This window comes from Schistocerca serialis, chromosome 7, assembly GCF_023864345.2.
Source record: "Schistocerca serialis cubense isolate TAMUIC-IGC-003099 chromosome 7, iqSchSeri2.2, whole genome shotgun sequence".
Taxonomy (NCBI): domain Eukaryota; kingdom Metazoa; phylum Arthropoda; class Insecta; order Orthoptera; family Acrididae; genus Schistocerca; species Schistocerca serialis.
In genome coordinates this window covers 336,301,981-336,327,479 of record NC_064644.1, presented here as the reverse complement: position 1 = coordinate 336,327,479, position 25,499 = coordinate 336,301,981, and the positions used below count along the sequence as shown (strand labels likewise).

The 25,499-nt window shown below is 39.6% G+C and overlaps 1 protein-coding gene across 1 annotated transcript in view; it reads right to left on the bottom strand.

Annotated features, from left to right (window-relative positions):
- LOC126412372 (sorbitol dehydrogenase-like) overlaps positions 1-25,499 on the bottom strand; it is a 135,366-nt gene that overhangs the window by 2,089 nt on the left and 107,778 nt on the right. The window contains exons 6-7 of the mRNA XM_050081941.1: positions 16,319-16,497; positions 16,037-16,158 (exon numbers count right to left, since the gene is read on the bottom strand). Of these exons, the coding sequence (XP_049937898.1) occupies positions 16,037-16,158; positions 16,319-16,497 (301 nt within the window). The remainder of the gene's footprint in view (positions 1-16,036; positions 16,159-16,318; positions 16,498-25,499) is intronic.

Genomic DNA, 25,499 nt, shown 5'->3' with positions numbered 1-25,499 from the left:
TGATGAAAATGTCTTTATTTTCATGGCAACATTCTAACACAGTTGTTGAAGCATGGTGAGTTTTCCATTCCTGACAACAGTGCTTGGCACATATTTGTCTGATGCATATTGCACAATGCTTTTAAATTTTACTCGTGGCTTCATACCAAGAGCTGAATGTTTGACATGGACTACTCAGAGACTTTGCAGCTTGCTTCCTGTCTCTCTCTTCCCAAACAAAAATATTTGTTTACCTTTCTTAATATTCCTTTTAAGACTTCTGGTGTTGTCACTGACAATAGCACAGCCTTATGGTCACTGATTGACTCTGCTATGTTAATTGATTAAAAAACTTTGGGTCTGTTAATTTACCCTCTTGTAATAGTTCTCTGGTTAACTACTTGAAATAATTTTAAGAAATTTGTTGAGAACAATCTCATATGTAACCCTCCCTGTCCCTGGGCAGTCGGAACCTGTAGTAACCCCACTAGATTCTATTGAGTTCTTTATAGCAATAAAAATGCTGTCACTGTTGGTGTCTAACATGTTGTTGCGGAGTAGTGAAAGGTGGGATAAAGTGGCCACTCAAGGGAAATTGAATTTTCACTAAACCATGATTGTTGATAGAGGCCTGCCCATTACGTATTTTGGACATACATATTATATGGTATCACAATAGAGGTCTTAAAGCGAAAAATAAAATAGTATGAATATAATAGAGGGAAACATTCCATGTGGGAAAAATATATCTAAAAACAAAGATGATGTAACTTACCAAACGAAAGCATTGGTATGTTAATAGAGACACTAACAAACACAAACACACACACAAAATTCAAGCTTTCGCATCCCACGGTTGCTTCATCAGGAAAGAGGGAAGGAGAGGGAAAGATGAAAGGATGTGGGTTTTAAGGGGGAGGGTAAGGAATCATTCCAATCCTGGGAGCGGAAAGACTTACCTTAGGAGGAAAAAGGAACAGGTATATACTTATCCACCCCCACATATACAGACATAAGCAGACGTGTAAAGGCAAAGAGTTTGGGCAGAGATGTCAGTCGAGGCGGAAGTACAGAGGCAAAGGTCCCAGCATTTTTTTGTCTCTAATCTTGCCACAGGTTTACAGAGTGTGCTTTCCTTTCTTCAAAAGAATCTATACCTAATCAAAGTGTATCAAACATTTTACTACTTAAAAAATCAATATATCATTGTCTGTTACTGGAAAGCTGTTAATACAAACAGTACCCAAGACTGGCGTGGTTTGCCGGCCGGAGTGGCCGAGCGGTTCTAGGCGCTACAGTCTGGAACCGCGTGATCGCTACGGTCGCAGGTTCGAATCGTGCCTTGGGTATGGATGTGTGTGATGTCCTTAGGTTAGTTAGGTTTAAATACACTCCTGGAAATTGAAATAAGAACACCGTGAATTCATTGTCCCAGGAAAGGGAAACTTTATTGACACATTCCTGGGGTCAGATACATCACATGATCACACTGACAGAAACACAGGCACATAGACACAGGCAACAGAGCATGCACAATGTCGGCACTAGTACAGTGTATATCCACCTTTCGCAGCAATGCAGGCTGCTATTCTCCCATGGAGACGATCGTAGAGATGCTGGATGTAGTCCTGTGGAATGGCTTGCCATGCCATTTCCACCTGGCGCCTCAGTTGGACCAGCGTTCGTGCTGGACGTGCAGACCGCGTGAGACGACGCTTCATCCAGTCCCAAACATGCTCAATGGGGGACAGATCCGGAGATCTTGCTGGCCAGGGTAGTTGACTTACACCTTCTAGAGCACATTGGGTGGCACGGGATACATGCGGACGTACATTGTCCTGTTGGAACAGCAAGTTCCCTTGCCGGTCTAGGAATGGTAGAACGATGGGTTCGATGACGGTTTGGATGTACCGTGCACTATTCAGTGTCCCCTCGACGATCACCGGTGGTGTACGGCCAGTGTAGGAGATCGCTCCCCACACCATGATGCCGGGTGTTGGCCCTGTGTGCCTCGGTCGTATGCAGTCCTGATTGTGGCGCTCACCTGCACGGCGCCAAACACGCATACGACCATCATTGGCACCAAAGCAGAAGCGACTCTCATCGCTGAAGACGACACGTCTCCATTCGTCCCTCCATTCACGCCTGTCGCGACACCACTGGAGGCGGGCTGCACGATGTTGGGGCGTGAGCGGAAGACGGCCTAACGGTGTGCGGGACCGTAGCCCAGCTTCATGGAGACGGTTGCGAATGGTCCTCGCCGATACCCCAGGAGCAACAGTGTCCCTAGTTTGCTGGGAAGTGGCGGTGCGGTCCCCTACGGCACTGCGTAGGATCCTACGGTCTTGGCGTGCATCCGTGCGTCGCTGCGGTCCGGTCCCAGGTCAACGGGCACGTGCACCTTCCGCCGACCACTGGCGACAACATCGATGTACTGTGGAGACCTCACGCCCCACGTGTTGAGCAATTCGGCGGTACGTCCACCCGGCCTCCCGCATGCCCACTATACGCCCTCGCTCAAAGTCCGTCAACTGCACATACGGTTCACGTCCACGCTGTCGCGGCATGCTACCAGTGTTAAAGACTGCGATGGAGCTCCGTATGCCACGGCAAACTGGCTGACACTGACGGCGACGGTGCACAAATGCTGCGCAGCTAACGCCATTCGACGGCCAACACCGCGGTTCCTGGTGTGTCCGCTGTGCCGTGCGTGTGATCATTGCTTGTACAGCCCTCTCGCAGTGTCCGGAGCCAGTATGGTGGGTCTGACACACCGGTGTCAATGTGTTCTTTTTTCCATTTCCAGGAGTGTAGTTCTAAGTTCTAGGGGACTGATGACCTCAGATGTTAAGTCCCATAGTGCTCAGAGCAATTTTTTAACTGGCGTGGTTTCTCGATTTGATTACGTCTATTTTGTCACTGTCTGCTAAGTAAAATGAAATAGGCCTCTCTAATATTGCAGCAATTGTAACATATGCCAAATAAGCAAAAGTGTTTTGCCACAAATGGTCATTTTTATGTACTTCATTCACATAAACAACACGACAGAACATAATTCATGGAATACTAATATCAAATGTCTTTTAGGCCTACTACAAGCAAAATGTTTAATGTTAGGAAATAGTTTCACAAGTCATTCATATGCTCCAGCTTATCAAGCATGAGATCAAAAAGTAGTAGCATGAAATTTTTATATATATCTTTAACTGTCATATTCTTTGTATGATTTGTGTGATGTCACCATTTCTTCTCCTTCTTAGTTCTAACAAACAATCTTGTCATCACTAATTCTGTAAATATTCCTGCCATTGTCAAAACTCATGCCCGGTTAACTTCACTAATCCTGCCAGAGTCACAGGGTCAGTTATCCGCATTTATTCTCTGGTTAGGTGTTATTACATGTTCGTACAATGGGTTTTCCACCCTATTTCAAGAATAGAACTTAAAGTGGTTGCTAACAGCGGAGTGTACAACTGGTGGTGTAGCAATCGGGCAAAAATTTTCTGTCAAAATTTCATTTTCTGGGATACATCAAGAAGATAATATGTAATCTTTCTTAACTGTTATTCCTGTAGTCATTTATTTCCAGTGTGGTAATCTGAATCTGTGGATTTTGCTAAAAATTATAACAACACTGATCATTCGCACACCCAGTCAACTACATAAACAAACGGCGACTGGCATTTAATCATTTAGGTTTGTTCGGCTCAGCTCATATAGCCCGGCCCCTTTTGTCTGCAGGAAAGTTTTTATTTCTAGATGACATGGGCATTCCCCTGGCAGAGACATCACATATACTATGCATGCATTCAAAAATAAACTTACGATTCATTCAGAAGTCAACTTAGAATGTGTTCAAAAACCAACTGGGATGTGTTTCAAAATCATGTGAATAATTAATAGGCCAACATACACTGGATGCTTGGCACTTGGTGACCCAAGTTTGTTTTCTTCAAGAATATGTATTTGGCGCTCCCCTAAAATTGCCATCCGGGGCAAATACCCTGGTTTGCGGCCCCTCCCCCCTCCACCACCCCTTGGTCCAGGCTTGCTAATTTTTTTATATATCTTGTAGTCATTGTGATAATCTAGCATCTGAAACAATACCAAGTGACTGCAGCAGACCATTTTGAATCAGGTTTTTGTATTAGGCCAAATATAAAAGAACAAAATGGTTTTAAATAATATAATTTAACTAATTGAAAGTCATCTCAAAGGGATAGCTTTGTCTATAAATGGGTTTAGAAGTCAGTTTGAGGTGTAGTATGAGGGCTATCCACAAAGTACATTACGTTTTGGAATTAAAAATAAATAAAGTATTGGAAATTTTTTTAAATATATACAGATGAAAGCCACACTTAAATACTACTTTTCTACGTAGTTGCCATTTAAATTAAGGCACTTATCTTAGCGATGGATGAGCTTGGAAATTCCTTCGTCGTAAAATTCGGCTGCCTGTGCCTTCAACCACGTGGTTACCTCTTCTTGAAGCTGTACGTCGTCATCAAAACGCTGCATAGCCAACCACTCCTTCATTGCTGGGAATAAGTGAAAGTCGCTCGGTGTCAGATCAGGACTGTACGGCGGATGAGGAAACAACTCCCACTTAAAAGATTCGAGAACTTCACGAGTGGCATTTGCCGTGTGGGCCCAAGCGTTGTCGTGAATCAGCAAGATCTTTGAGCCCAACTTTCCCCTGCACTTGTTTTGTATTGCTCTTCTGAGGTTGTGCAGAGTTTGGCAATACCTTTGAGAGTTTATTGTAGTGCCTCTTTCCAGGAAATCCACAAAAATCACACCTTTTCTGTCCCAAAAGACAGTCACCATCACCTTCCTTGCCGACATTGTCTGCATGCATTTCTTGAGTTTTGGGGGGAATTTGTGTGCCCCCACTGCATTGACTGCAATTTTATCTCGCAGTTCACATGCTTAACCCATGTTTTGTCACCAGTAATGATGCGATCACGTAATGAGTTGCCATCTTTCTCGTAAGCGTCCAAAAACGTTAACGCTGCAGCCATTCGCTGATTTTTGTGAATCTCTGTCAAGATTTTTGGTATCCATCTTGCACAAAACTTGTGGTAACCAAGCTTTTCGGTAATGATTTCGTGCAACAAACTTCGTGAAATTTGTGGAAAACTCATAGAGAGTTCCATTATTGTGAAATTACGGTTTTCACGGGCCACGGCATCGACTTTTTCGACAAGTTCAGCAGTCATTATGCTGGGTCTTCCACTTCGCTCTTCGTTGTGAACGTTAGTTCGTCCATTTTTAAATTTTATGACCCATTGACGCACTCCACCTTCAGTGATTATGTTGTCCCCATACACTTCACAAAGTGTACAGTGTACAGTTTTTTGCAGTCAGAAACCTTATTACAGCACGCACTTCACACTTCGCGGCATTTTCAATTAACGCTGACATTTCAAACTGTCACAGTAACTCAACAGAGTACAGCACGAACCTCTCACTAGCACGGCAGGATGCCGACTGAGCGGCGGAATGCCATGACACCAAGATGGCCGCGCTAGCCCTGCCCCTAACGGACACAAACGAAAATGTAATGTACTTTGTGGATAGCCCTTGTATTATGCATGATGTATGCAAGTAACTAACTTTTATTAGAGTGAACACTTTTCCTGACAAGCAATGTGGCCACTTTTCCCAACCAGACACCATGTTAGCATTATTGGCTCAAAAAGATGAAACTGCAGACAGAAAGAAAAACAACAAGGGACAACATTTGAACACCTAAAGCACTGTTTTAACACTGGAACTGTAAAAAAGTATTACTCTAAGTGTATGTGATGTAATACAAATAATATAAATGATTTATCTTATGTCAGATGATTGAAAATCAGAAAAGGTTTTACTACAAAATAATGGAACAAATGTCTCTTAACTCAGTGACAGCAACTATGTTGTATATTAAAATTAATTTGACTACTTCTCAGAGTACAGTAACACTGTTCAGGGCCAACAATATGCAATGGACACTTCCTTATATATTCCAGTATGAGTTTAAGATTTTCCTGTTATTCACTTCTGGTTTGAGTCACCTTACTGTTCCTGGTATACGATTCTGTTCAGGGTGGGATGAAACATATTAGTTGTTTGGATAATTTCAAATTATTCAGAGGACTATTAAATGAATCTCCGTTGGTAAGAAAGAGTTATGGGGCTTTTAAAGGTCATAAGGACGTGGGCATGAATGGAATTCAGAATTCTATTGTGGATGGATACAAAAAATTTCAAAATAGTTGTATAGATGGTTGCCAATTTATGCTTCCCTCAGATTACCAATTGTAATTTGCAGTCTTAATTCACTGCAAATTCTTTGAACAATGGACAATGAGTTACTCAAATCTGAAGTGTCATAATAGACATGACGACAATGGAAAAATAACCAATTTGTCATTGCTCTATGATGTGAGGCTTACAGTTTCAGATAATTGGATATTTTTAACCAGTAGTTTCCTTCTAATCATTTGAGAACAGTTGCCACTGAAAAAATGTGCAAATACAAAAGACGTGATATTTTATTTTTCTATGCTTAAAGTAAGCCGTCTTGAAAAGTATTTCAGCAACTTTTCTTCATTTACAATCAGTATGTTATTCAGTAATGCAGCAGATGACTCAACTTTCACCTTTCTGCTTTCCTTGAATCAAACCTACAAGTGGACACAGTTCTTTGCACGGCATGGCAAAAAAGTTTGCCATAAAGAGTCCATGATAAAGAATTGTGGCTATGAGCCTCAACAATTGATAGTCTTCATCTACATCTATACTCTGCATACCACGGTGAAGTGCATGGCAGATGGTATGTCCCATTGTACCAGTTATTATGTTTTCTTCCTGTTCTATTCGCATATTGATCGTGAGAAGGATGATTGTTTGAATGACTCAGTGGATGCTGTAATTATTCTGATCTTATCCTCATGATCCTTTTGTGAGTGATATGTATGAGGTTGTAGTATTTTCCTAGAGTCATCAGTCAAAGCCGGTTCTTTAAACTTTGTTAACAGACTTTCTTGGGATAGTTTATGTCTACATTCAAGAGTCTGCCAGATAAATTCCTTCAGTATCTCAGTGACACTCTCCTATGGATCAGACAAATGTATGACCATTTGTGGTGTCCTCCTCTGTATTTATTCAATGTCCCCTGTTAGTCCTATCTGGTAAGGATCCCACACATTTGAGCAATATTTTAGAAATGGTCACATGAGTGATTTGTAAGCAATCTCCTTTGTAGAGTGACTGAACCTCCCCAGTATTGTACCAATAAACTGAAGACTACCACCTGCTTTATCCATGACTGAGCAAAGTGTTCCACACAGTTATTTGTATGTGTTGGCTACTTCCAACAGTGACTCATTGATATTACAGTCATAGGATACTATGTTTTCATCTTTAGTGAAGTGTGTAATTTTATTTTTCTCAACATTTAAAACAAATTAACAATTTTTGCACCACTTTGAAATCAATACTAGAAATAAGAATAATCTTTACAAGGATTTAAAATCACTTAGTCTTGTACATAAAGGTGTGAATTATTCAGGAACACACATTTTCAATAATTTGCCAGCAGCCATAAAAAGCTTAACAACCAATGAAATTCAGTTTAAGAGAAGCCTAAAGGATTTATTGGTGGCCAACTCCTTCTATTCCATTGAGATTAAAAAAATATGCTGTGACTTACCAAACGGGAAAGTGCTGGTAGATAGACACAATAAAAGACACACAAACACAGACACAAATATCAAGCTTTCGCAACCCACGGTTGCTTCATCAGGAAAGAGGGAAGGAGAGGGAAAGACGAAAGGATGTGGGTTTTATGGGAGAGGGTAAGGAGTCATTCCAATCCCGGGAGCGGAAAGACTTACCTTAGGGGGAAAATGGGACAGTTATACACTCGCACACACACACATATCCATCCTCACATATACAGACACAAGCAGACATATGTAAAGGCAAAGAGTTTTGGCAGAGATGTCAGTAGAGGCGGAAGTACAGAGGCAAAGATGTTGTTGAGTGACAAGTGATGTACGAGGGGCGGCAACTTGAAATTAGTGGAGGTTGAGGGCTGGTGGGTAATGGGAAGAGAGGATATATTGAAGGGCAAGTTCCCATCTCCGGAGTTCTGATAGGTTGGTGTTAGTGGGAAGTATCCAGATAACCCGGACGGTGTAACACTGTGCCAAGATGTGCTGGCCGTGCCACAGGGTGATCCTCATTACCAACAAACACTGTCTGCCTGTGTCCGTTCATGCGAATGGACAGTTTGTTGCTGGTCATTCCCACATAGAAAGCTTCACAGTGTAGGCAGGTCAGTTGGTAAATCACGTGGGTGCTTTCACACGTGGCTCTGCCTTTGATCGTGTACACCTTCCGGGTTACAGGACTGGAGTAGGTGGTGGTGTGAGGGTGCATGGGACAGGTTTTACACTGGGGGCGGTTACAAGGGTAGGAGCCAGAGGGTAGGGAAGGTGGTTTGAGGATTTCATAGGGATGAACCAAGAGGTTACGAAGGTTAGGCGGATGGCAGAAAGACACTCTTGGTGGAGTGGGGAGGATTTCTTGAAGGATGGATCTCATTTCAGGGCAGGATTTGAGGAAGTTGTATCCCTGCTGGAGAGCCACATTCAGAGTCTGATCCAGTCCCGGAAAGTATCCTGTCACAAGTGGGGCACTTTTAGGGTTCTTCTGTGGGAGGTTATGGGTTTGAGGGGATGAGGAAGTGGCTCTGGTTATTTGCTTCTGTATGAGGTTGGGAGGGTAGTTGCGGGATGCGAAAGCTGTTTTCAGGTTGTTGGTGTAATGGTTCAGGGATTCGAGACTAGAGTAGATTCATTTGCCATGAAGACCTAGGCTGTAGGGAAGGGACCGTTTGATATGGAATGGGTGGCAGCTGTCATAATTCAGGTACTGTTGCTTGTTGGTGGGTTTGATGTGGATGGATGTGTGAAGCTGACCATTGGACAGATGGAGGTCAACGTCAAGGAAAGTGGCATGGGATTTGGAGTAGGACCAGGTGAATCTGATGGAGCCAAAGGAGTTGAGGTTGGAGAGGAAATTCTGGAGTTCTTCTTCACTGTGAGTCCAGATCATGAAGATGTCATCAATAAATCTGTACCAAACTTTGGGTTGGCAGGCCTGGGTATCCAAGAAGGCTTCCTCTAAGCGACCCATAAATAGGTTGGCACACGAGGGGGTCATCCTGGTACCCATGGCTGTTCCCTTTAATTGTTGGTATGTCTAGTCTTTAAAAGTGAAGAAGTTGTGAGTCAGGATGAAGCTGGCTAAGGTAATTAGGAAAGAGGTTTTAGGTAGGGTGGCAGGTGATTGGCATGAAAGGAAGTGCTCCATCGCAGCGAGGCCCTGGCCGTGCAGGATATTTGTGTATAGGGAAGTGGCATCAATGGTTACAAGGATGGTTTCTGGAGGTAACAGATGGGGTAAGGATTCCAGGCATTTGAGAAAGTGATTGGTGTCTTTGATGAAGGATGAGAGACTGCATTGAATGGGTTGAAGGTGACGATCTACGTAGGCATGGATACGTTCTGTGGGGGCTTGGTAACCAGCTACAATGGGGCAGCCGGGATGTTTGGGTTTGTGAATTTTAGGAAGTATGTAGAAGGTAGCTGTGCGGGGTGTCGGTGGGGTCAGGAGGTTGATGGAGTCAGGTGAAAGGTTTTGTAGGGAGCCTAAGGTTCTGAGGATTCCTTGAAGCTCCGCCTGGACATCAGGAATGGGAATACCTTGGCATACTTTGTATGTAGTGTTGTCTGAAAGCTGACGCAGTCCCTCAGCCACATACTCCCGACAATCAAATACCACGGTTGTGGAACCCTTGTCAGCCGGAAGAATGACGATGGATCGGTCAGCTTTCAGATCACGGGTAGCCTGGGCTTCAGCTGTGGTGATGGTGGGAGTAGGATTAAGGTTTTTCAAGAAAGATTGAGAGGCAAGGCTGGAAGTGAGAAATTCCTGGGAGGTTTGGAGAGGGTGATTTTGAGGAAGAGGAGATGGGTCCCACTGTGATGGAGGACAGAACTGTTCCAGGCAGGGTTCAATTGGGATAGTGTCTTGGGGAGTTGGATCATTAGGAGTAGGATTAGGATTATTTTTCTTCGTGGCAAAGTGATATTTCCAGCAGAGACTACGAGTGTAGGACAGTAAATCTTTGACGAGGGCTGTTTGGTTGAATCTCGGAGTGGGGCTGAAGGTGAGGCCTTTGGATAGGACAGAGGTTTCGGATTGGGGGAGAGGTTTGGAGGAAAGGTTAACTACTGAATTGGGGTGTTGTGGTTCCAGATTGTGTTGACTAGAATTTTGAGATTTTGGGGGGAGTGAAGCTGGAAGTGGGAGCTTGAGTAGATGGGAGAAAATGGTTCAAATGGCTCTGAGCACTATGGGACTCAACTGCTGAGGTCATTAGTCCCCTAGAACTTAGAACTAGTTAAACCTAACTAACCTAAGGACATCACAAACATCCATGCCCGAGGCCGGATTCGAACCAGTGACCGTAGCGGTCTTGCGGTTCCAGACTGCAGCGCCTTTAACCGCACGGCCACTTCGGCCGGCTAGATGGGAGAGACTGGGTGTGTGTGCAATGAGAGGAGGTTGAGGTTTGTTGGAAAGGTTGTGGAGGGTGAGTGAGTTGCCTTTCCGGAGGTTGGAAACCAGGAGATTGGATAGTTTTTTGAGGTGGAGGGTAGCATGCTGTTCTAATTTGCAGTTGGCCTGTAGGAGGATGCTCTGAACAGCCGGTGTGGATGTGGGAGAGGAAAGATTGAGGACTTTGATTAGGGATAGGAGTTGACGGGTGTGTTCATTGGTTGAATTGATGTGTAGGTGAAGGATTAGGCAGGTGAGGGCGCTGGATCGTTCAGTTTGGAACTGGTATAGGGACTGATGGAAAGAAGGGTTACAGCCAGAGATGGGAACTTTAAGTCTGAGGTCTTTGGGGGTAATACCAAATGTCAGACAAGCCTGAGTGAATAAAATATGGGAGTGTAATCTGGCTAGGGCAAAGGCATGTTTGCGGAGGGAATGTAAATAAAACTTAATGGGGTCATTGTGGGGATGTTGTGAGCGTGACATGATATTAGAAGGTGGGAAGTGTAACATGAGGCTAAAGTGAAAGTAATCCCGGGATTCTAATGACTCCTTACCCTCTCCCTTAAAACCCACATCCTTTTGTCTTTCCCTCTCCTTCCCTCTTTCCTGATGAAGCAACTGTGGGTTGTGAAAGCTTGAAATTTGTGTGTGTGCTTGTGTGTTTTTTATTGTGTCTATCTACCATTCTCGTTTGGTAAGTCACAGCATCTTTTTTAATGCATTAGTATTTGTGAAATGACTCTTTCATATAGTGTTCATTAAAAAATGACGATCATTCCACTTGGGACCTATGGAATGGTACATTAGCTTATTTGTTTTAGTTGTAAATATTTGTCATGTATTGTTGTTTTTCTGACATGTTCTACATCCTGGAGGACCTCCTCACTACGGATCAATTGGAATGTAAGTAAAACTAATCTAATCTAATCATATCTGACTGATGATTTATGCAGCTACTTTCAGACAGTATTTTATTATAGACAACTGCATCATCTGCAGAAAGTCTGAAGTTACTATTAATATTGTCTGCAAGGTCATTAATACACAACATGAACAGCAAGGGTCCCATCACACTTCCCTGGGGGCACATCTGAAGCTGCTTCACATCCAATGATGACTCTCCATCCATGCTGCATTCTCCCTTCCAAAAAGTCCTCAACCCAGTTACATATTTCACCTGGTACCCTGTATTGACATACTTTTGACAGTAAGTGTAAGTGTTTTACTGAGTAAAATGCTTTTAAGAAAATAAGAAATACTGCATACTTGACTGGCTTGTTCCAGAGCTTTCAGTATATTTCATAAGAAAAGTGTGAGTTGGGTTTCACATGATCAATGTTTTTGGAAGCCATGCTGGCCATTGTGTTCAAGATACCTCATTATGTTTGAGCTAAGAATGTATTCTAAGATTCTACAAATGGGTAAACAAGTGACTCATACGTGTTTCTTGTTATTTTTTTTAATTTGTGCCGTGTCAGCCAGCCTCCAATACATATTAAATCACTCATATAATATGATTGGCCTACAATATTTAAATTGGTTGTAAATATATTACTTGGATCGTGATGTGCTCCCATCAACGCTATGAGGTGTAACTCTAAACGCCAGTTGAATATGAAACATGTAATATTCATGCCTCCAGAGAACTTTCCTGGCATGCGCTGCATACTTTGAATCAGTTATAATATGAAAGTGATGATATTCTCTTATGAAGTGCTGCTTTATAAACTTTATTTGTGGACCTCAAAGTCAAGTCTTCTGGTTGTAGATAGTTAATGTTACCCTTGCGAAGCTGGGCCAGGTTACTTATCTGTAATAAATGAGACTAATTGTGAGAACTTTCTTCACCAGTTCAGACTTCTAAAGCAGCCACAGTGGAAGGGGCCATTTGTACTGATATGAACTATGATTTGCAGCTAGCTGCATCCGGAACTTTCAATAACTGCCAGGAAATCTCTTTCACATCTTGGGCAAGACCTCTCAAAGAACATAGTGAGTGACATGACCTTCTTCCACAGTCAACTACTTCCCCCAGTGACTTAATTACTTGCATAATGCACTGGGACTCACATCTGGAACCTTGCCATTTGGAAGTAGTGCCTGTGCTATGCATGCTCAACTCATGATCTACTTCCATTATGTAGGAGAGGCATTGGCAGAAATAAAACTGTGAGTGTGGTTGGTGAGTTATTCCTGGATAGTGTAATATCCATGCCTATATTTTATTCAAAATAATATTCACAACAGCACTCTATGTGGAATGTGACTGAACTTTGATCCTATTCTCGTAATACTAATAAAAATGACTTCATTGTTAATAAAATAATAGATAATTATTGTCAATGGAATAATTTAATATCTTGTAAAAAATTGTATCTCAGACAATACTCATGTAAAAAGATTATGAAAATCTTAATCTTTTGTTATATATGATTTTAGAAAAATCCTTCTTCTTCTTCTTCTTCTTCTTCTTCTTGTTCAAACTATTGTACTCATAAGATCTGATTGATGTCTCATAACACAGAGTTCTGTAAAAAACTGTACTAAGATATTGTTATGTTGCTAACCGATATTTGAAAATATGGTTTATGTGTTACTGAATGACTCTTCTTCATTTGGAGTTTAATTTCATTGTAATTCTTTTCCAATGTAAATGTTAAGTTTTCTACCCAGCTACCAAAGAGTGCAGCCATTACCATTATTGATCTACAGTGCAGTTTATTGGTAAATGGTGAATATTGTGTCTTTTAACATAGAGAAATATTTTCAAATGTTAACGTGTATAGTGAAGGTGGGAAAATATTTAATACATGTTATTTATTATGACTTAAACACAGCCTGAAGCAGAATTGATAAGTGATTGTCTTATGTTAGCCGCCTTCTTAGTTTTAAATTGATTTTCTATGCAGACTTAAATGTTGTTGGTTATAATTGCAATCATATGTGTACTGGTGGCTGAGGACCCACTCCGAGGTAATAAATTCCAGTTAAACTTTGAATACATTGAACGTCTATGAATGTAAAGTGCTTTGTAATGACATAAATGCTTATCTGCTGATGTATGTATTTCGTAACAACTTTTATGAAATAATTTGACAGGAAAATACATTAGTATCATGTAAGTGTGGTATTGTGTGACAAAACTGTTAATTTTATTGAAAGAAAAGTGTTGCCACATCGAGATAACAGTAGCATTAATTTTGATAAATGATCTGCAACTAGCAAAGAGCCTTTTAAATAATGGCACTGAAATTACTAAAAATCATTAATCTTGTTTAGTTCAGATTACTTATCATATATTTAGCTTGTTTGCTGGTTATATATGATTATTTTTGTGAATGAACTTAGTGACATTTACATTGCTTGAAGACAACATTGCTACACATTCCCAGGTGGAGATTTCTTTAACAAAATAACGTTCATTAGCCAGGAAAAGCAGTGATTAAATAAAACCTCATGCTACATTAATAATAACTAACTAATTTTATTGTAATCTTTCTGAACTTGTACAGCACAACACATGCACACTTACACCATATGTCACAATAGTTTGGAAGGTAGAGTTTTGCCCATGGGTTGAGATTGCGGATTATAATCCTGATTTGGTACCCAGTATGTGAGACAGTTTCACAACGCTGCACACTCCTCTGTAGGGTGAAAGATTCATTCTGGAAACAATCCTGTAGGTGAGCTAATCTGTTTCTTCATAAAATTCAATATACTTTCTTCCCGGAGTTCTAGGCCAGCAAGGTATACAGGAGAGCCTCTGTAATGTTTGAAGTGGAGGTAGGTACTGGCAGAGGTAAATTTGTGAGAATGGATTGTGATTTGAGCCTGGATACCTCAAATGATAGGATCATTGTCCATGAAAGGTAAGGCCCCAGGTCTGAGTCCCAATCTGATACACAGTTTTAATTTGCGGGAAAGTAGTGAAAGAGAACATACCCACCCTCAGTTCTCAGCTAGACTTGGCAAGAAAATCAGCCAGTGATCCTATAGAAGAGTCATCTTGTTGTACCTCAGATGTGCTGTCAACATTACCCAGCACCTCATGATTGTTGCTAAGGCATAATGGGATGATTTGTGAATGATACAAAAATTCAGCTTCCATGAAGAGATATGTGACCCTACCACTATCCACTGCTCACTCTTTGTGAGGATGAACAGGTCAGGTCATATGCATCAGAAGAAATGTTGACATTGGGTTTATTTTGCCCCAATGTCCTTGCAGCCCAGGGCAGCTTGCCAACTGTGGTCAATTCAGCTTCTCGTGTTTCAAAACAGCTACCAATTCCCCTTGTGTCCACACTTGATAAACACAGTCCAATTACATTTCCTACTATGCCTAACTATAGAATATCATGTGAAAATCTACTAATCAAAACTGTAAGAGACTGACTAAGAAACAGAATAGACTGATGGCTACTGCTCACTGGTCAGCGACTAGAGCTCTACTGAATACCTTCAGCAGTCACAAATTCTAAACTGAATCAGGTGACAGTGGTATTTATGATAATGTGAAACTATACTTCAAAGGCAGTGGTGCTAAAGGTCGTAAGATATGCAAGCAGCTTAAAAAGTTAATAACTGCTACTCAACACAGAAAAGTAAACAGTTACATTCCACTTCTACACTGAAGGATGTAAGGAAATGACTGAACTAAATTCTCTATATAACCTATATACTGCTACTGCTGATGGCTAGTGAAGACAGATCAGGAACTAGAGCACCTATGTCTTTTGCTCTGTATATCTTAGTTAGGATTTTCTAAAATTTAATTCTGTCACCCTTTAAGAGATCCCTTTTGTAAGTTAAGAACTCCTGTATTCCAAAATGTTGTTAGTCATGATCATCTATGATGCTGTCTATTAACAGCAATCACCTGGTAAGTAGGGATTTTCATATCTTTATTTGATGTAGATGCATAATTATCTATTTAATTAAAAAATTTTTGGTTATTCTAGCTGCATGTGTATATACTTAATTATCCATTTTTTATCTGTTACATATTATGAGCAGAAATGAATGATTTTTTATAGATTGAATTTATCTTTAACTAAATGTATATATTGTATTAATTGCAAAAACTGTAAAAGAGGTAGACTGGCTGGTCAGTTTTTATCTTCAGGAAGGTTGGGGATGACAGGTAGATCAGTGAGACAAGACTTCAGGATAAACTTTTGGGACTGAGTGACTTTTCTCATTCCTAGCCCTTCCAATCTATCGCTCTACGTCCCTCGCCCCAAACCCCCACTACTCCCCCTTCCCCCATATTCTTCAAGGTGTGTTTAGCAACTGTGCTGGACTGTCACTTACTGGACGTAAGTACTGCCAGCCATTCTATATCTTAATAAGTTTAAATGCTTATGTTAATTACTATCAAAAACAATCAGATGATATTATTTATGTTAGAATCTCCATTTACTGGGATACTTACACATTGCAGAAACGAAAAACACCACGAACATCAACTTCACGGAATATACCTTTCCCAAGTTCAAGGGTCATTTCACGTCCAGCTAAGCCAACAACAACCAGTTTGCCTCCAGAACGAGTTGCCTGTTTATTAGAGCAATCATTATAATGCATGTTTAGTGTTTTATCACACTGATTTATATATCTATTGGAATGAAGTAATATGTAAATGTAGGCATTTATCTGTGATATTAATACATAAATTACTTCTCATGCAAAGTAGTGAAGTGATTGTTGGACATACCTGCAAACATAACTTAACAGTTTCTTCGAGCCCACAGCAATCGATGCTTATGTCAGGTGCTTCATTTAGCATGGAATGTATATTTTCAACCTGTTGTTCCACAATATCATTCTGTGAGACTTGAAGAGTGAAATCAGCTCCAAATGTTTTAGCTACTTGGAGACGATGAGCAATAATATCTGTAATTTTCATAAGACAATTCAGCTAGCTTAATTTAAGAATGGACTTCTATTGACTGATATGTGTACACACAATCTATGGCATATTCGAGTCACTGTCCCATACAAATGAAACTAGAAACTATGTGTGCAGTATGCTAAATGTAATCAACACCTCTGAATTTGCAAGCAGTGTATAAAGATCAAGACAGTCTTTTATAATGCTTTGTCTTTTTATAGTATGCATCTACATTTTCAAATTAATCCACTCTTTTCCTTTGATACTGTACACAAATTTTCAGTTAGTCAATACGTATTTCTAATGTATCAATAGCACTTTTCATTTTGGGTTTATTTTCTTATCTTTTGCTCTGTCTTATTTCACTTTCTGTTTTACTTATTTACTACAGTGACTGAAAGAGTTTTTTGATGATATAAACAAATCAGAGCAAAATTTAAAAAAAAATTGATGAACAGTTTTATTAGTGCTCCATTCAGTTGTACTAATTTTATACAATGCGTCCACAAAGTCTCTCTGTAATTGCGAGCCTAGTGTCTCTCACCTTGTGGAGCACATAAGGTTGCCAGAACATTCAAGTATTGCCTGCATGTGTTCCATGGATCTGCAGTGGTAGGGTGGCAGTAGTTCTGTTGCATGTGCATTGCAGCTGTTAGTTTTGTTGTCCAGTTCTTGTGTGAGCTGAATGCAGTGAGAATGCTTACTCTTGCAGAGAGAGTGTTTTTAGTGGAAGAGGTTTTCCGTGCAGAAGGAAACTTTACAGAGGCAGGAGGAAACTTTACAGAGCATATGAGGTGTCCACATTGTGACCCTCTATGTGATTTAAATAGCAAATTCCAGACAACAGGTTCAGTTCATGATTCACCATGAACTGATAGGCCCATAATTTTAGTGGAATGGAAGCTTGATGACATTTCAGACTTCATGATGTGGAGGCCAATAAAATCAATGAGGAGATTATTGCAAGAGGCTAATGTCTCCCTACAACAGCACTTAAGGTCACAACCAAAAAGGTGGAGATGTATCCGTATAAAAATTACTGCTGAGTAACAATTACATTGTATAGACCATGCAAAATGAAAAGGTACTGTAATTGGTTTCAGTAATTTGTTGACTGACAAGGAGATAGTGTTTTACATCAAATCTTTTTCAGTGATATGGTTGGTTTCACGTACCTGGGTACATTAATTCCCAAAAGTCAAAAAATTTGGTCATCAGAAAATCAACATGCCTTAAGAGAAATGCCATTGCACACAGACAAAATCAGGTGTGGATTGCCATAATGTGAGTGTGGATCATGACATGGATCTTTTTGGGTACTACCATCACTTCTGATGTCTATTGTTCCCAAATAATTTATCCATTTATTGCTGTGCTGAATAAAAATGAGATCAATCATTCATTTTTCCAACAAGACAATCCTACTTCTCATACGGCAAACCAGTCCCTATGACTTTTAAATGAAACCTTTGGAGACAGAATAATTATGAAAGGTTTCTAGCCCCATGCTCAATGAGTCTCTCTCTGCCCGGCTACTTCCTTTGGGATGTGGCTAAAACATTTGTGGACCAAAATAACCAAAAAAACAGTAGGTGAACTGAAGACAGTGATAATTGATTATCTGCTTCCAGTTACATGTGAAACATTGGTAAAGGTGTTCACAAGCAAATGTAAACATGTTGAACTATGCCTTTGAGAAGGAGGAAAACATTTTCAGCCCTTAATGTCATATTGATAAGTATGGTGCATTTAATTGTAATTAATTTCTTCGTTTTAATGTTAATAATGTTGTAGCCCATCTACCAACAAAAATGCAGCCACTAGCAGTCAATCCTTGCCCCTAGCTTATACAGCAACATGAATGTGTAGTCTACCTTATGTGCCCTGCAAGGCGAGACATACGGAGCTCATTGCTGCAGAGAGACTTTGCAGATGCACTGTGCTGTGACCCATTTGAAATGCTGAAGCTGAGTTCATTTTTTTTCTGTTTTCAAACGGCTCTTAGGCAGTGGAAAGCTCACCATTCAAATCTACCTTATTGTTTTAATGAAAGTGCTTTTTACTAAAAATGTATTTACCCAAAAAATCTTTAAATCTTTGTTTTCAAGAAAAGGGCTGTTACAGTAGTCCGCAGCATCCTGTATATGTGGACTTGTGTGTTTGTTTACTACTGTCTAATTATAACTTGATTTATTTATTTCGTGTCGTTAATGTGGTGGTTATTCACAAATAACCTGTTTGATGATGCCATGTAAAGAAAAGAGAGAGACAGAGAGAAAGAATACTGTGAGAGCAGTGATTTGCAATATATTTTTTACTTGATCAAATACTTTTATGTATGTGTGCATCTTAAGTGTGTATAGTTTATATCTCTATGTTTAACAATACTTTGTAAGCTTCTTGTAAATAATAACAGTAATATAAAATTTATTATAATTTTTAAGTATGCCATACTTGTTTGGGTAGACTTCAAGATGCTTTAGCGAGAAAACTATATTTGATCTTACACTTGTTGGTATTTTTCTAACTTTGTTTCTGATTGATTGATATGTTTATTTATCCGTATAACAATACAAATTGTATGGATGTCATCAATTGTGTCTTATGAACTAAAACATACATGGGTTCTTACAATGTTTACAAGTCAATTCTTACAATTTTTACAGGTCAGTTCCTATAATATTTATAATTATGCCATATGCTGTCACTTTATATAGGCCTATGTGGTATTTGTGTCTACTAAATAGCTATATACAGTTATTCTAAATTCTCATTTACCTTGTAACAACTTTTGCTTAATAAATTTGTTTTTAGCTTTTGGCTGAAGATCTGAAGTTCATTTACATCTTTTATTTCCTGTGGCAGTCTGTTGTGCAGTTTTAGGCCATTATATAGCATACTGTTCTGTGTTTTGGACTTGTTTTACCTGTTTAAGTAGTGGCTGGATGTACTTTGATGGTCATGTATTGATATGTTTGTAGTATACAGATGAATATTTTTCCTTACACACATTACAGTCTGGAAAATGTATTCACATGGAATAAAACAGTACATTGGGCCCTATTGCTGCTATTTGTTATTACCCGTACAGTTCTCTTCTGTACCGTGATGGCAGACTGAATATTCCCATCACTTGTTCCCCAGAACATGATTCCATAACTGAGAATTGAGTGTATTTATCCAAAATATGTCATTTTGAGGCACGAAATATTGCATACTGGTGCAAGTATTCATAGAGCCTAACATGCTGTGGATAAATCATAAATATTTACTTGAAAAACTGAGATATTAAAATAGCAATGACATCCCACCTGGAAACTAAGAAATTTGGCACCCCACAAGGTTCAGCAAAATGTTTGGTTTACATTAATGAAGGAAAATTAGGATTTAACATTCTGTCAACAATTAGATCATTAAGGGTAGACGTATGGCAAAATTTCAAAAAAACTGGATTTTTTTAATTGCGTAATTTAGTAGATTGGTTTTTTAAGACTAGCATCGCAATGTTTCATAATAAAATTCTGGCTAGAAATATGTGTTAAAAGAAGTTGTTTGGGCACCTGCATCTGCCGCGCTTCCTCTTTCTATGCTGTGACCAACACTTTCTCTACGCTAGAAATTTTTTGTGCATTAATTTTTTGTTCACACAATCAAAACGAACTGCAGATGATTCTAGAAAGTTGTGAGCAAGTTCACCTTTGCTTGTTCCTTTGTTTATGACATGGTTTTTTTGAATACTACATGCTACTTATTTCAGCTTTTAGTTTTGCATATATCAACCTGTTTTTCTTGAAATGGGCCATAACAGTGAATGCATATGCAAAAAAGTGAGGAAAGGTAGAATTTCATGTGTAAAAGACACAGGAAATTTAAATAACACTGTTAAAGATTCTGCTCCTAGTTGTGACAAACAATTTTTGACAAAGTCACTGAGTTCGTTGAAGAAGAAAATTAGTGAAGGAATTGTTGATGCTGTGTATGGTGCCAAAAATGACTTTTTTCAGTGTATTTAGGTTAACTGACTTAGAAAGAAATACTTGCCCTTATGATTAATGTGCATGTGGTAATTGTGGGTGAAATGGCCTCAGAGTGTATGATGACATTGACAGAACTGGTATTGTAGGGAACATATTTTGTGTAAAGTTTGTCAATATGATGTTCAGTTCAAGACTTCTGCTCTCAATGGGAAGATGTATGAGGTGAAAGTAAGATTTATTAAGCCATGAGATGCTTAGGTGTTGGGAGAGAAGGCACAAATTTGTTTTGTGGCTTAATCAACATGCCTGTACCAGTGACTAGATTTGGTGATTACAACAGACCACTCTTCAGTGTTCTTGAAGATGAGTGCAAGGAGCACATGATAGCAGCTGTTGAGGAAGCTGTAGATATAAACAATGAAGGGGAAGGAGGACACTGTGTAGTGAAGACAGATCTGTGTGGCTCTTGTGATGGAACCTGGATGAAGAGGGGCCATATATGGTGTATCATCTGTCATTAGTGTGGATACAGGAAAAATCTTAGACCCCCAAGTAATGAGCAAATATTGCTCTCAGTGTGACACAAGAAAGAACAATGATGGATGGCAGTGAAGAAGAGATGTGGCAGCAAGAACACAAGAAAGTATACAGCAAGAACTACCAGTGGTCAAGTGGTCAGATGGAAGCAACTGGAATGAAACTAATATTCCAAAGGTCTGTTGAACAATATGGTGTTAGGTATGTAAAGTATCTAGGTGATGGAGATTTCAGTGCCTTTAAGACCATTTTAGAGAGCGATCCTTATGGCTCATAAACAAAAATTGAAAAACTGGAACATGGGGGGCATGTTCAAAAGCGAATGAGTGGTAGACTTCTCAGAGTGAAGAAAGGAATGAAAGGCAAGAAATTAGAAGATGAGAACCCACTGGGAGGCGATAACAGACTGACAAACAAGGAAATTCATACTTAATAAATATATTATGCAAAAGCTATCAGGGGTATCTTACATAGTGTGAAGACAACACAGCAAGTCGTGTGGGCAATATTCTTTCACAAACTTTCCACAGATGATAATTCTCAACATTTCCTCTGTGTCATATTGTGGTGTAAATATTTTCAGGCAGAGGCCAGTGGAAAGATATACACCCACAAACATGGTTTACCACTTGCTGTTCTAGTTGTTATAAAACCAACTTTCAGGTACCTAGCCAATCCTGAACTGATGAAAAAATGTGTACATGGGAAAACATGGAATACAAATGGGAGCTACAATCACCTTATTTTGATGTTTTGTCCAAAAACAGCATTTGTGTCCTCAATTGTTGTGAAGATATCTGCATCTGATGCCTGTCTAGTATTCTATAGTGGAAATGTAGGTAGGATTAAGTGCCTGCAGAGACTAAGCTTCCACCTAGGTGCATTCACACTGAAGATACTCAGAAGCATCAATGGAGCATGACTGCGCAAAGCCCAGGCAGCAGAAGAAAAAATGCAAAAGTTGGCTAGGCAAAGGAGACAGGGCAAGATATTACTACAGGAAGATGAGAAAGAGAATAAAGATTATGGGTACAGGCAGCATTAGTGACTACAGGTAAAATAATGTTGTCAAAAATTGAAATAAAAACTTTAAATGCGAATGGACATAAACTGACTGTTTGAGCTATAATGCACCTATTCTCAGGAACTATGAAAGCTAACATGCTGAAATTTGGCATAGTTCTTAAGAATTACTCAGTGAATAATCCTGTGCAATACTTTTCTGTTATTGTTTCTCTGAGAAAAGTAGGGCAGTCCCAGGCAGCACAAAACTGAAAAATTAATTTCAGAGCAGTGCAACCTTAAACAAAAATCTATTCCACACATTTTGTTAGCCTCTTATGTTGACGTAAACTGTGAAATTCCAGTTTGATTGCTTGAGTAGTTTACAAGGAAAGGTACATTATAGAATCAATGGTAATTAAAAATTCAAATCCTTATAAATTGTATGTTGATGTGCATTTGTAAACAAAAATTGCATGGAGTAGCAAGCATTATGGAGTACATAATAGTCTCAAGTCTTATTATCGAGACCGATGACCTCGCTGTCTGGTCTCCTCCCCCAAAACAACCCAACCCAACCCTTTTACTATATTCGCTGTAATAGTTTTGGAGATATATATGTTTGAGTACAAGAATGCATTTTCCCTACATCTGTCCTAAAAAAAAAAAAAAAAAAATCACCACACAATTGGCTTTGGAGAAGTGTAGAGAAGGAAATTGGTCATGTCATTTTCCAAGAAAACATTCCCATTCATCTTAAGAAATTCTGAGAAACATTGAAAAACTGGTTTGGAATTTCATCTACTGTCCTCCCTTATGCAAGTACAGTGCACTAGTCAAGGTGTCACCTTGCTTGGTACTTACAACAAAGACATACCAAAATTATTAATTAAAAAAAAAAAAAAAAAAAAAAACAAACGCTCTAGTCTTTGATGATGATACAAGTGTACCAATGAAGAAAGCAGACACAGTTATATCAGTAGCTGAGCAAATTTGTAATTAGATCACACCATCCCTGTAACCTGACATTAACTGATTTCCTGCAATTCCAGTGTAATAAAAATGAATTTGCAGCTTCCTGAAGTAGATGTTGTTTATTGCTTTTTACATGAAATCTCTTTGTTTAACATCTTTAGGTCCAGATTGACAACAATTTAAAACAAAATCAAACCCCAGATAATACAAATAAAAAAGTCTGTTCAGTGTGCTTTCCATTTCATGATCTCCTTCTTAAATATGGTCCAGTTTGATACAAAGCTGACTTAATGACATTTAGTTGTTTGTGTGGCATACAGGAAGAAATTTTTAGTAGTTTGAAATTGCGTAACATGAATATTTATGAGATTAAGACAAACTATTCTCTTTGAACCAGTTGCAGATAGATCAGTTATCACCTTGGCTGTGTCTGGTACAATTAAATTTGGGCCCTTGATCTGTATGCTTGTGTCATCAGTAAATATTAAAGTGTTAAATGTACTATTAACATCACTAGAAAGGAATTTAGGTAGTTTGGGAAACTACTCAGTGGTCCCATTAACAAAACTTGTGGATTCTACATTTCAAGCTCTCCCATCCCAAACTTAGAAGTGGAAGTTAAGTGAGGCCCAAATGTCCAGTTGACACATTATGATTTTTATTTTTTCCCGAGACTCTGTGACCTTTGCACTTCTATTGTGATGGCTACAGAAAATATAAACAGGATGATTTTTGTTGTTTAGCTGCGTCAAGATAATGTAATCTCTGTAGATGATTCCTTACAAAAATCAATTCTGTGAATATCATACTTACCCTGTCATTTCCTTGTGTTGATATTAGTTAATTCTTTCTCTTTATAAGGTTTCTTATCTTTCAATGAAACACAATAAGTTAGTTTGGGCTCTGAGTGAAAAGTTTGCCCATTTGCAGCATTGATTTGGTAGTAATTGTTACAACTATATTTACTGTGCTAGTTTAATATAACTGGATAAATAAAAAGTCTGATTGTCAAGTGATGGCAGGAGAACACACACATAAAAAAAGTTCTGTGTACACAGGCTTTCAATGCCAGTGGCTCCTTCTGGCTGAAGGGTTGAAGGGGAAGGAAGAGGGGTGAAGGAGAAGGGCTGGAGAGGTTTAGGAAAAGGGGTAGACTTAGGAAAAGTCACCCAGAACTCCTAGTCAGGGGAGACATACTAGACGGGATGAGAAGGAAAGACTGATTGTTGGGGGCTACACCAGAGAAGGTTTGAAAACATGGTAGCTTTAAGGTGGAAGACAGGCTAATGTGCAAGACAGAGATTGCTGATAAAACAATGTGCACAACTTAATAAGAATGAAAAGCTAAGTGCACTGTATATAATAGAGGTGAGAGGGGGACAGGGAAAAATAGACAAGCCAGAAAATGAAAGATGTAGAAAATGAAAACGAGTGAAGAAAGGAGTAGTTACTGTGCAGAAAAGCTGAGGAAGAAGAAATTACTGTAAATTAAGGCCAGATGATGGCTAGAACCAAGGAAATGTAGTGCTAATTCCCACCTACAGAATTATGAGAAACTGGTGTCCTGAGGAAGGGTCCATATGGCACATGTGGTGAAATGGACACTGAGGTCATGACTGTCATGTTGTAGAGCATGCTCTGCAACAGGATATTGTGTTTTGCTGGTACATACCCTATGCCTATGCCCATTCATCCCAATAACTTGGTGGTAGTCATGCCGATGTAAAGGGCTGAATGTTGTTTACTTAACAGCTGGTATATGATGAGTCGTTTCACAGGCAGCTCACCCTTGGACAGTATATGTTTTGTCAGTTTCAGGGCTAGTATATATGGCGGTAGGAGGGTGCATAGGGCAAGTCTTGCAGCAGGTACGCTCACAGGTATAGGAACCACAGGGTAGGGAGATGGATGCTGAAGAAGAATTGGGTCGGACAAGGATATTGTGTAGATTGGGAGGTCGATGAAAATCTATTCTAGGTGTGGTAAGCAAAATATCAGACAGAATGGGGCCTGGGTAATTTGCTTTTGAACTAGGCTGTTGGGATAATTAAGTCCATTGAAGGATGAGCTGAGAATGGTGGTGTATTGCTGTAAAGAATCTGCATCCAAATACATTTGGCACGAATGCCAAGACTGTATGGAAGGAATGTTTGACATTGAAAGGATAGTAACTGTCAAAATGCAAGTACTGTTCTTTGTTAGTAGGTTTAACATGGACAAAAGTATGTACCTGGCCTTGAATGAGGATGAGATCAACCTCAAGGAAAGAGGCATGGGATTCGCAATATGACCATGTGAAATTTAATTGGGAGAATGTATTTAGAGATTCCAGGAATTTCATCAATGTATCTAAACCAAACCAGGGGCTGAAGGCTTATGGATCCCAAGCAAGCCCTCTCCAAGTGACTCATCAAAAGGTTGGCATAGGGAGGAGCCATGCTGGTTTTCATGACCATACCAGTGATCTGTTTGTATGTTTGCCACTCAAAGGTGATGTAGTTTTTGATAAGTAT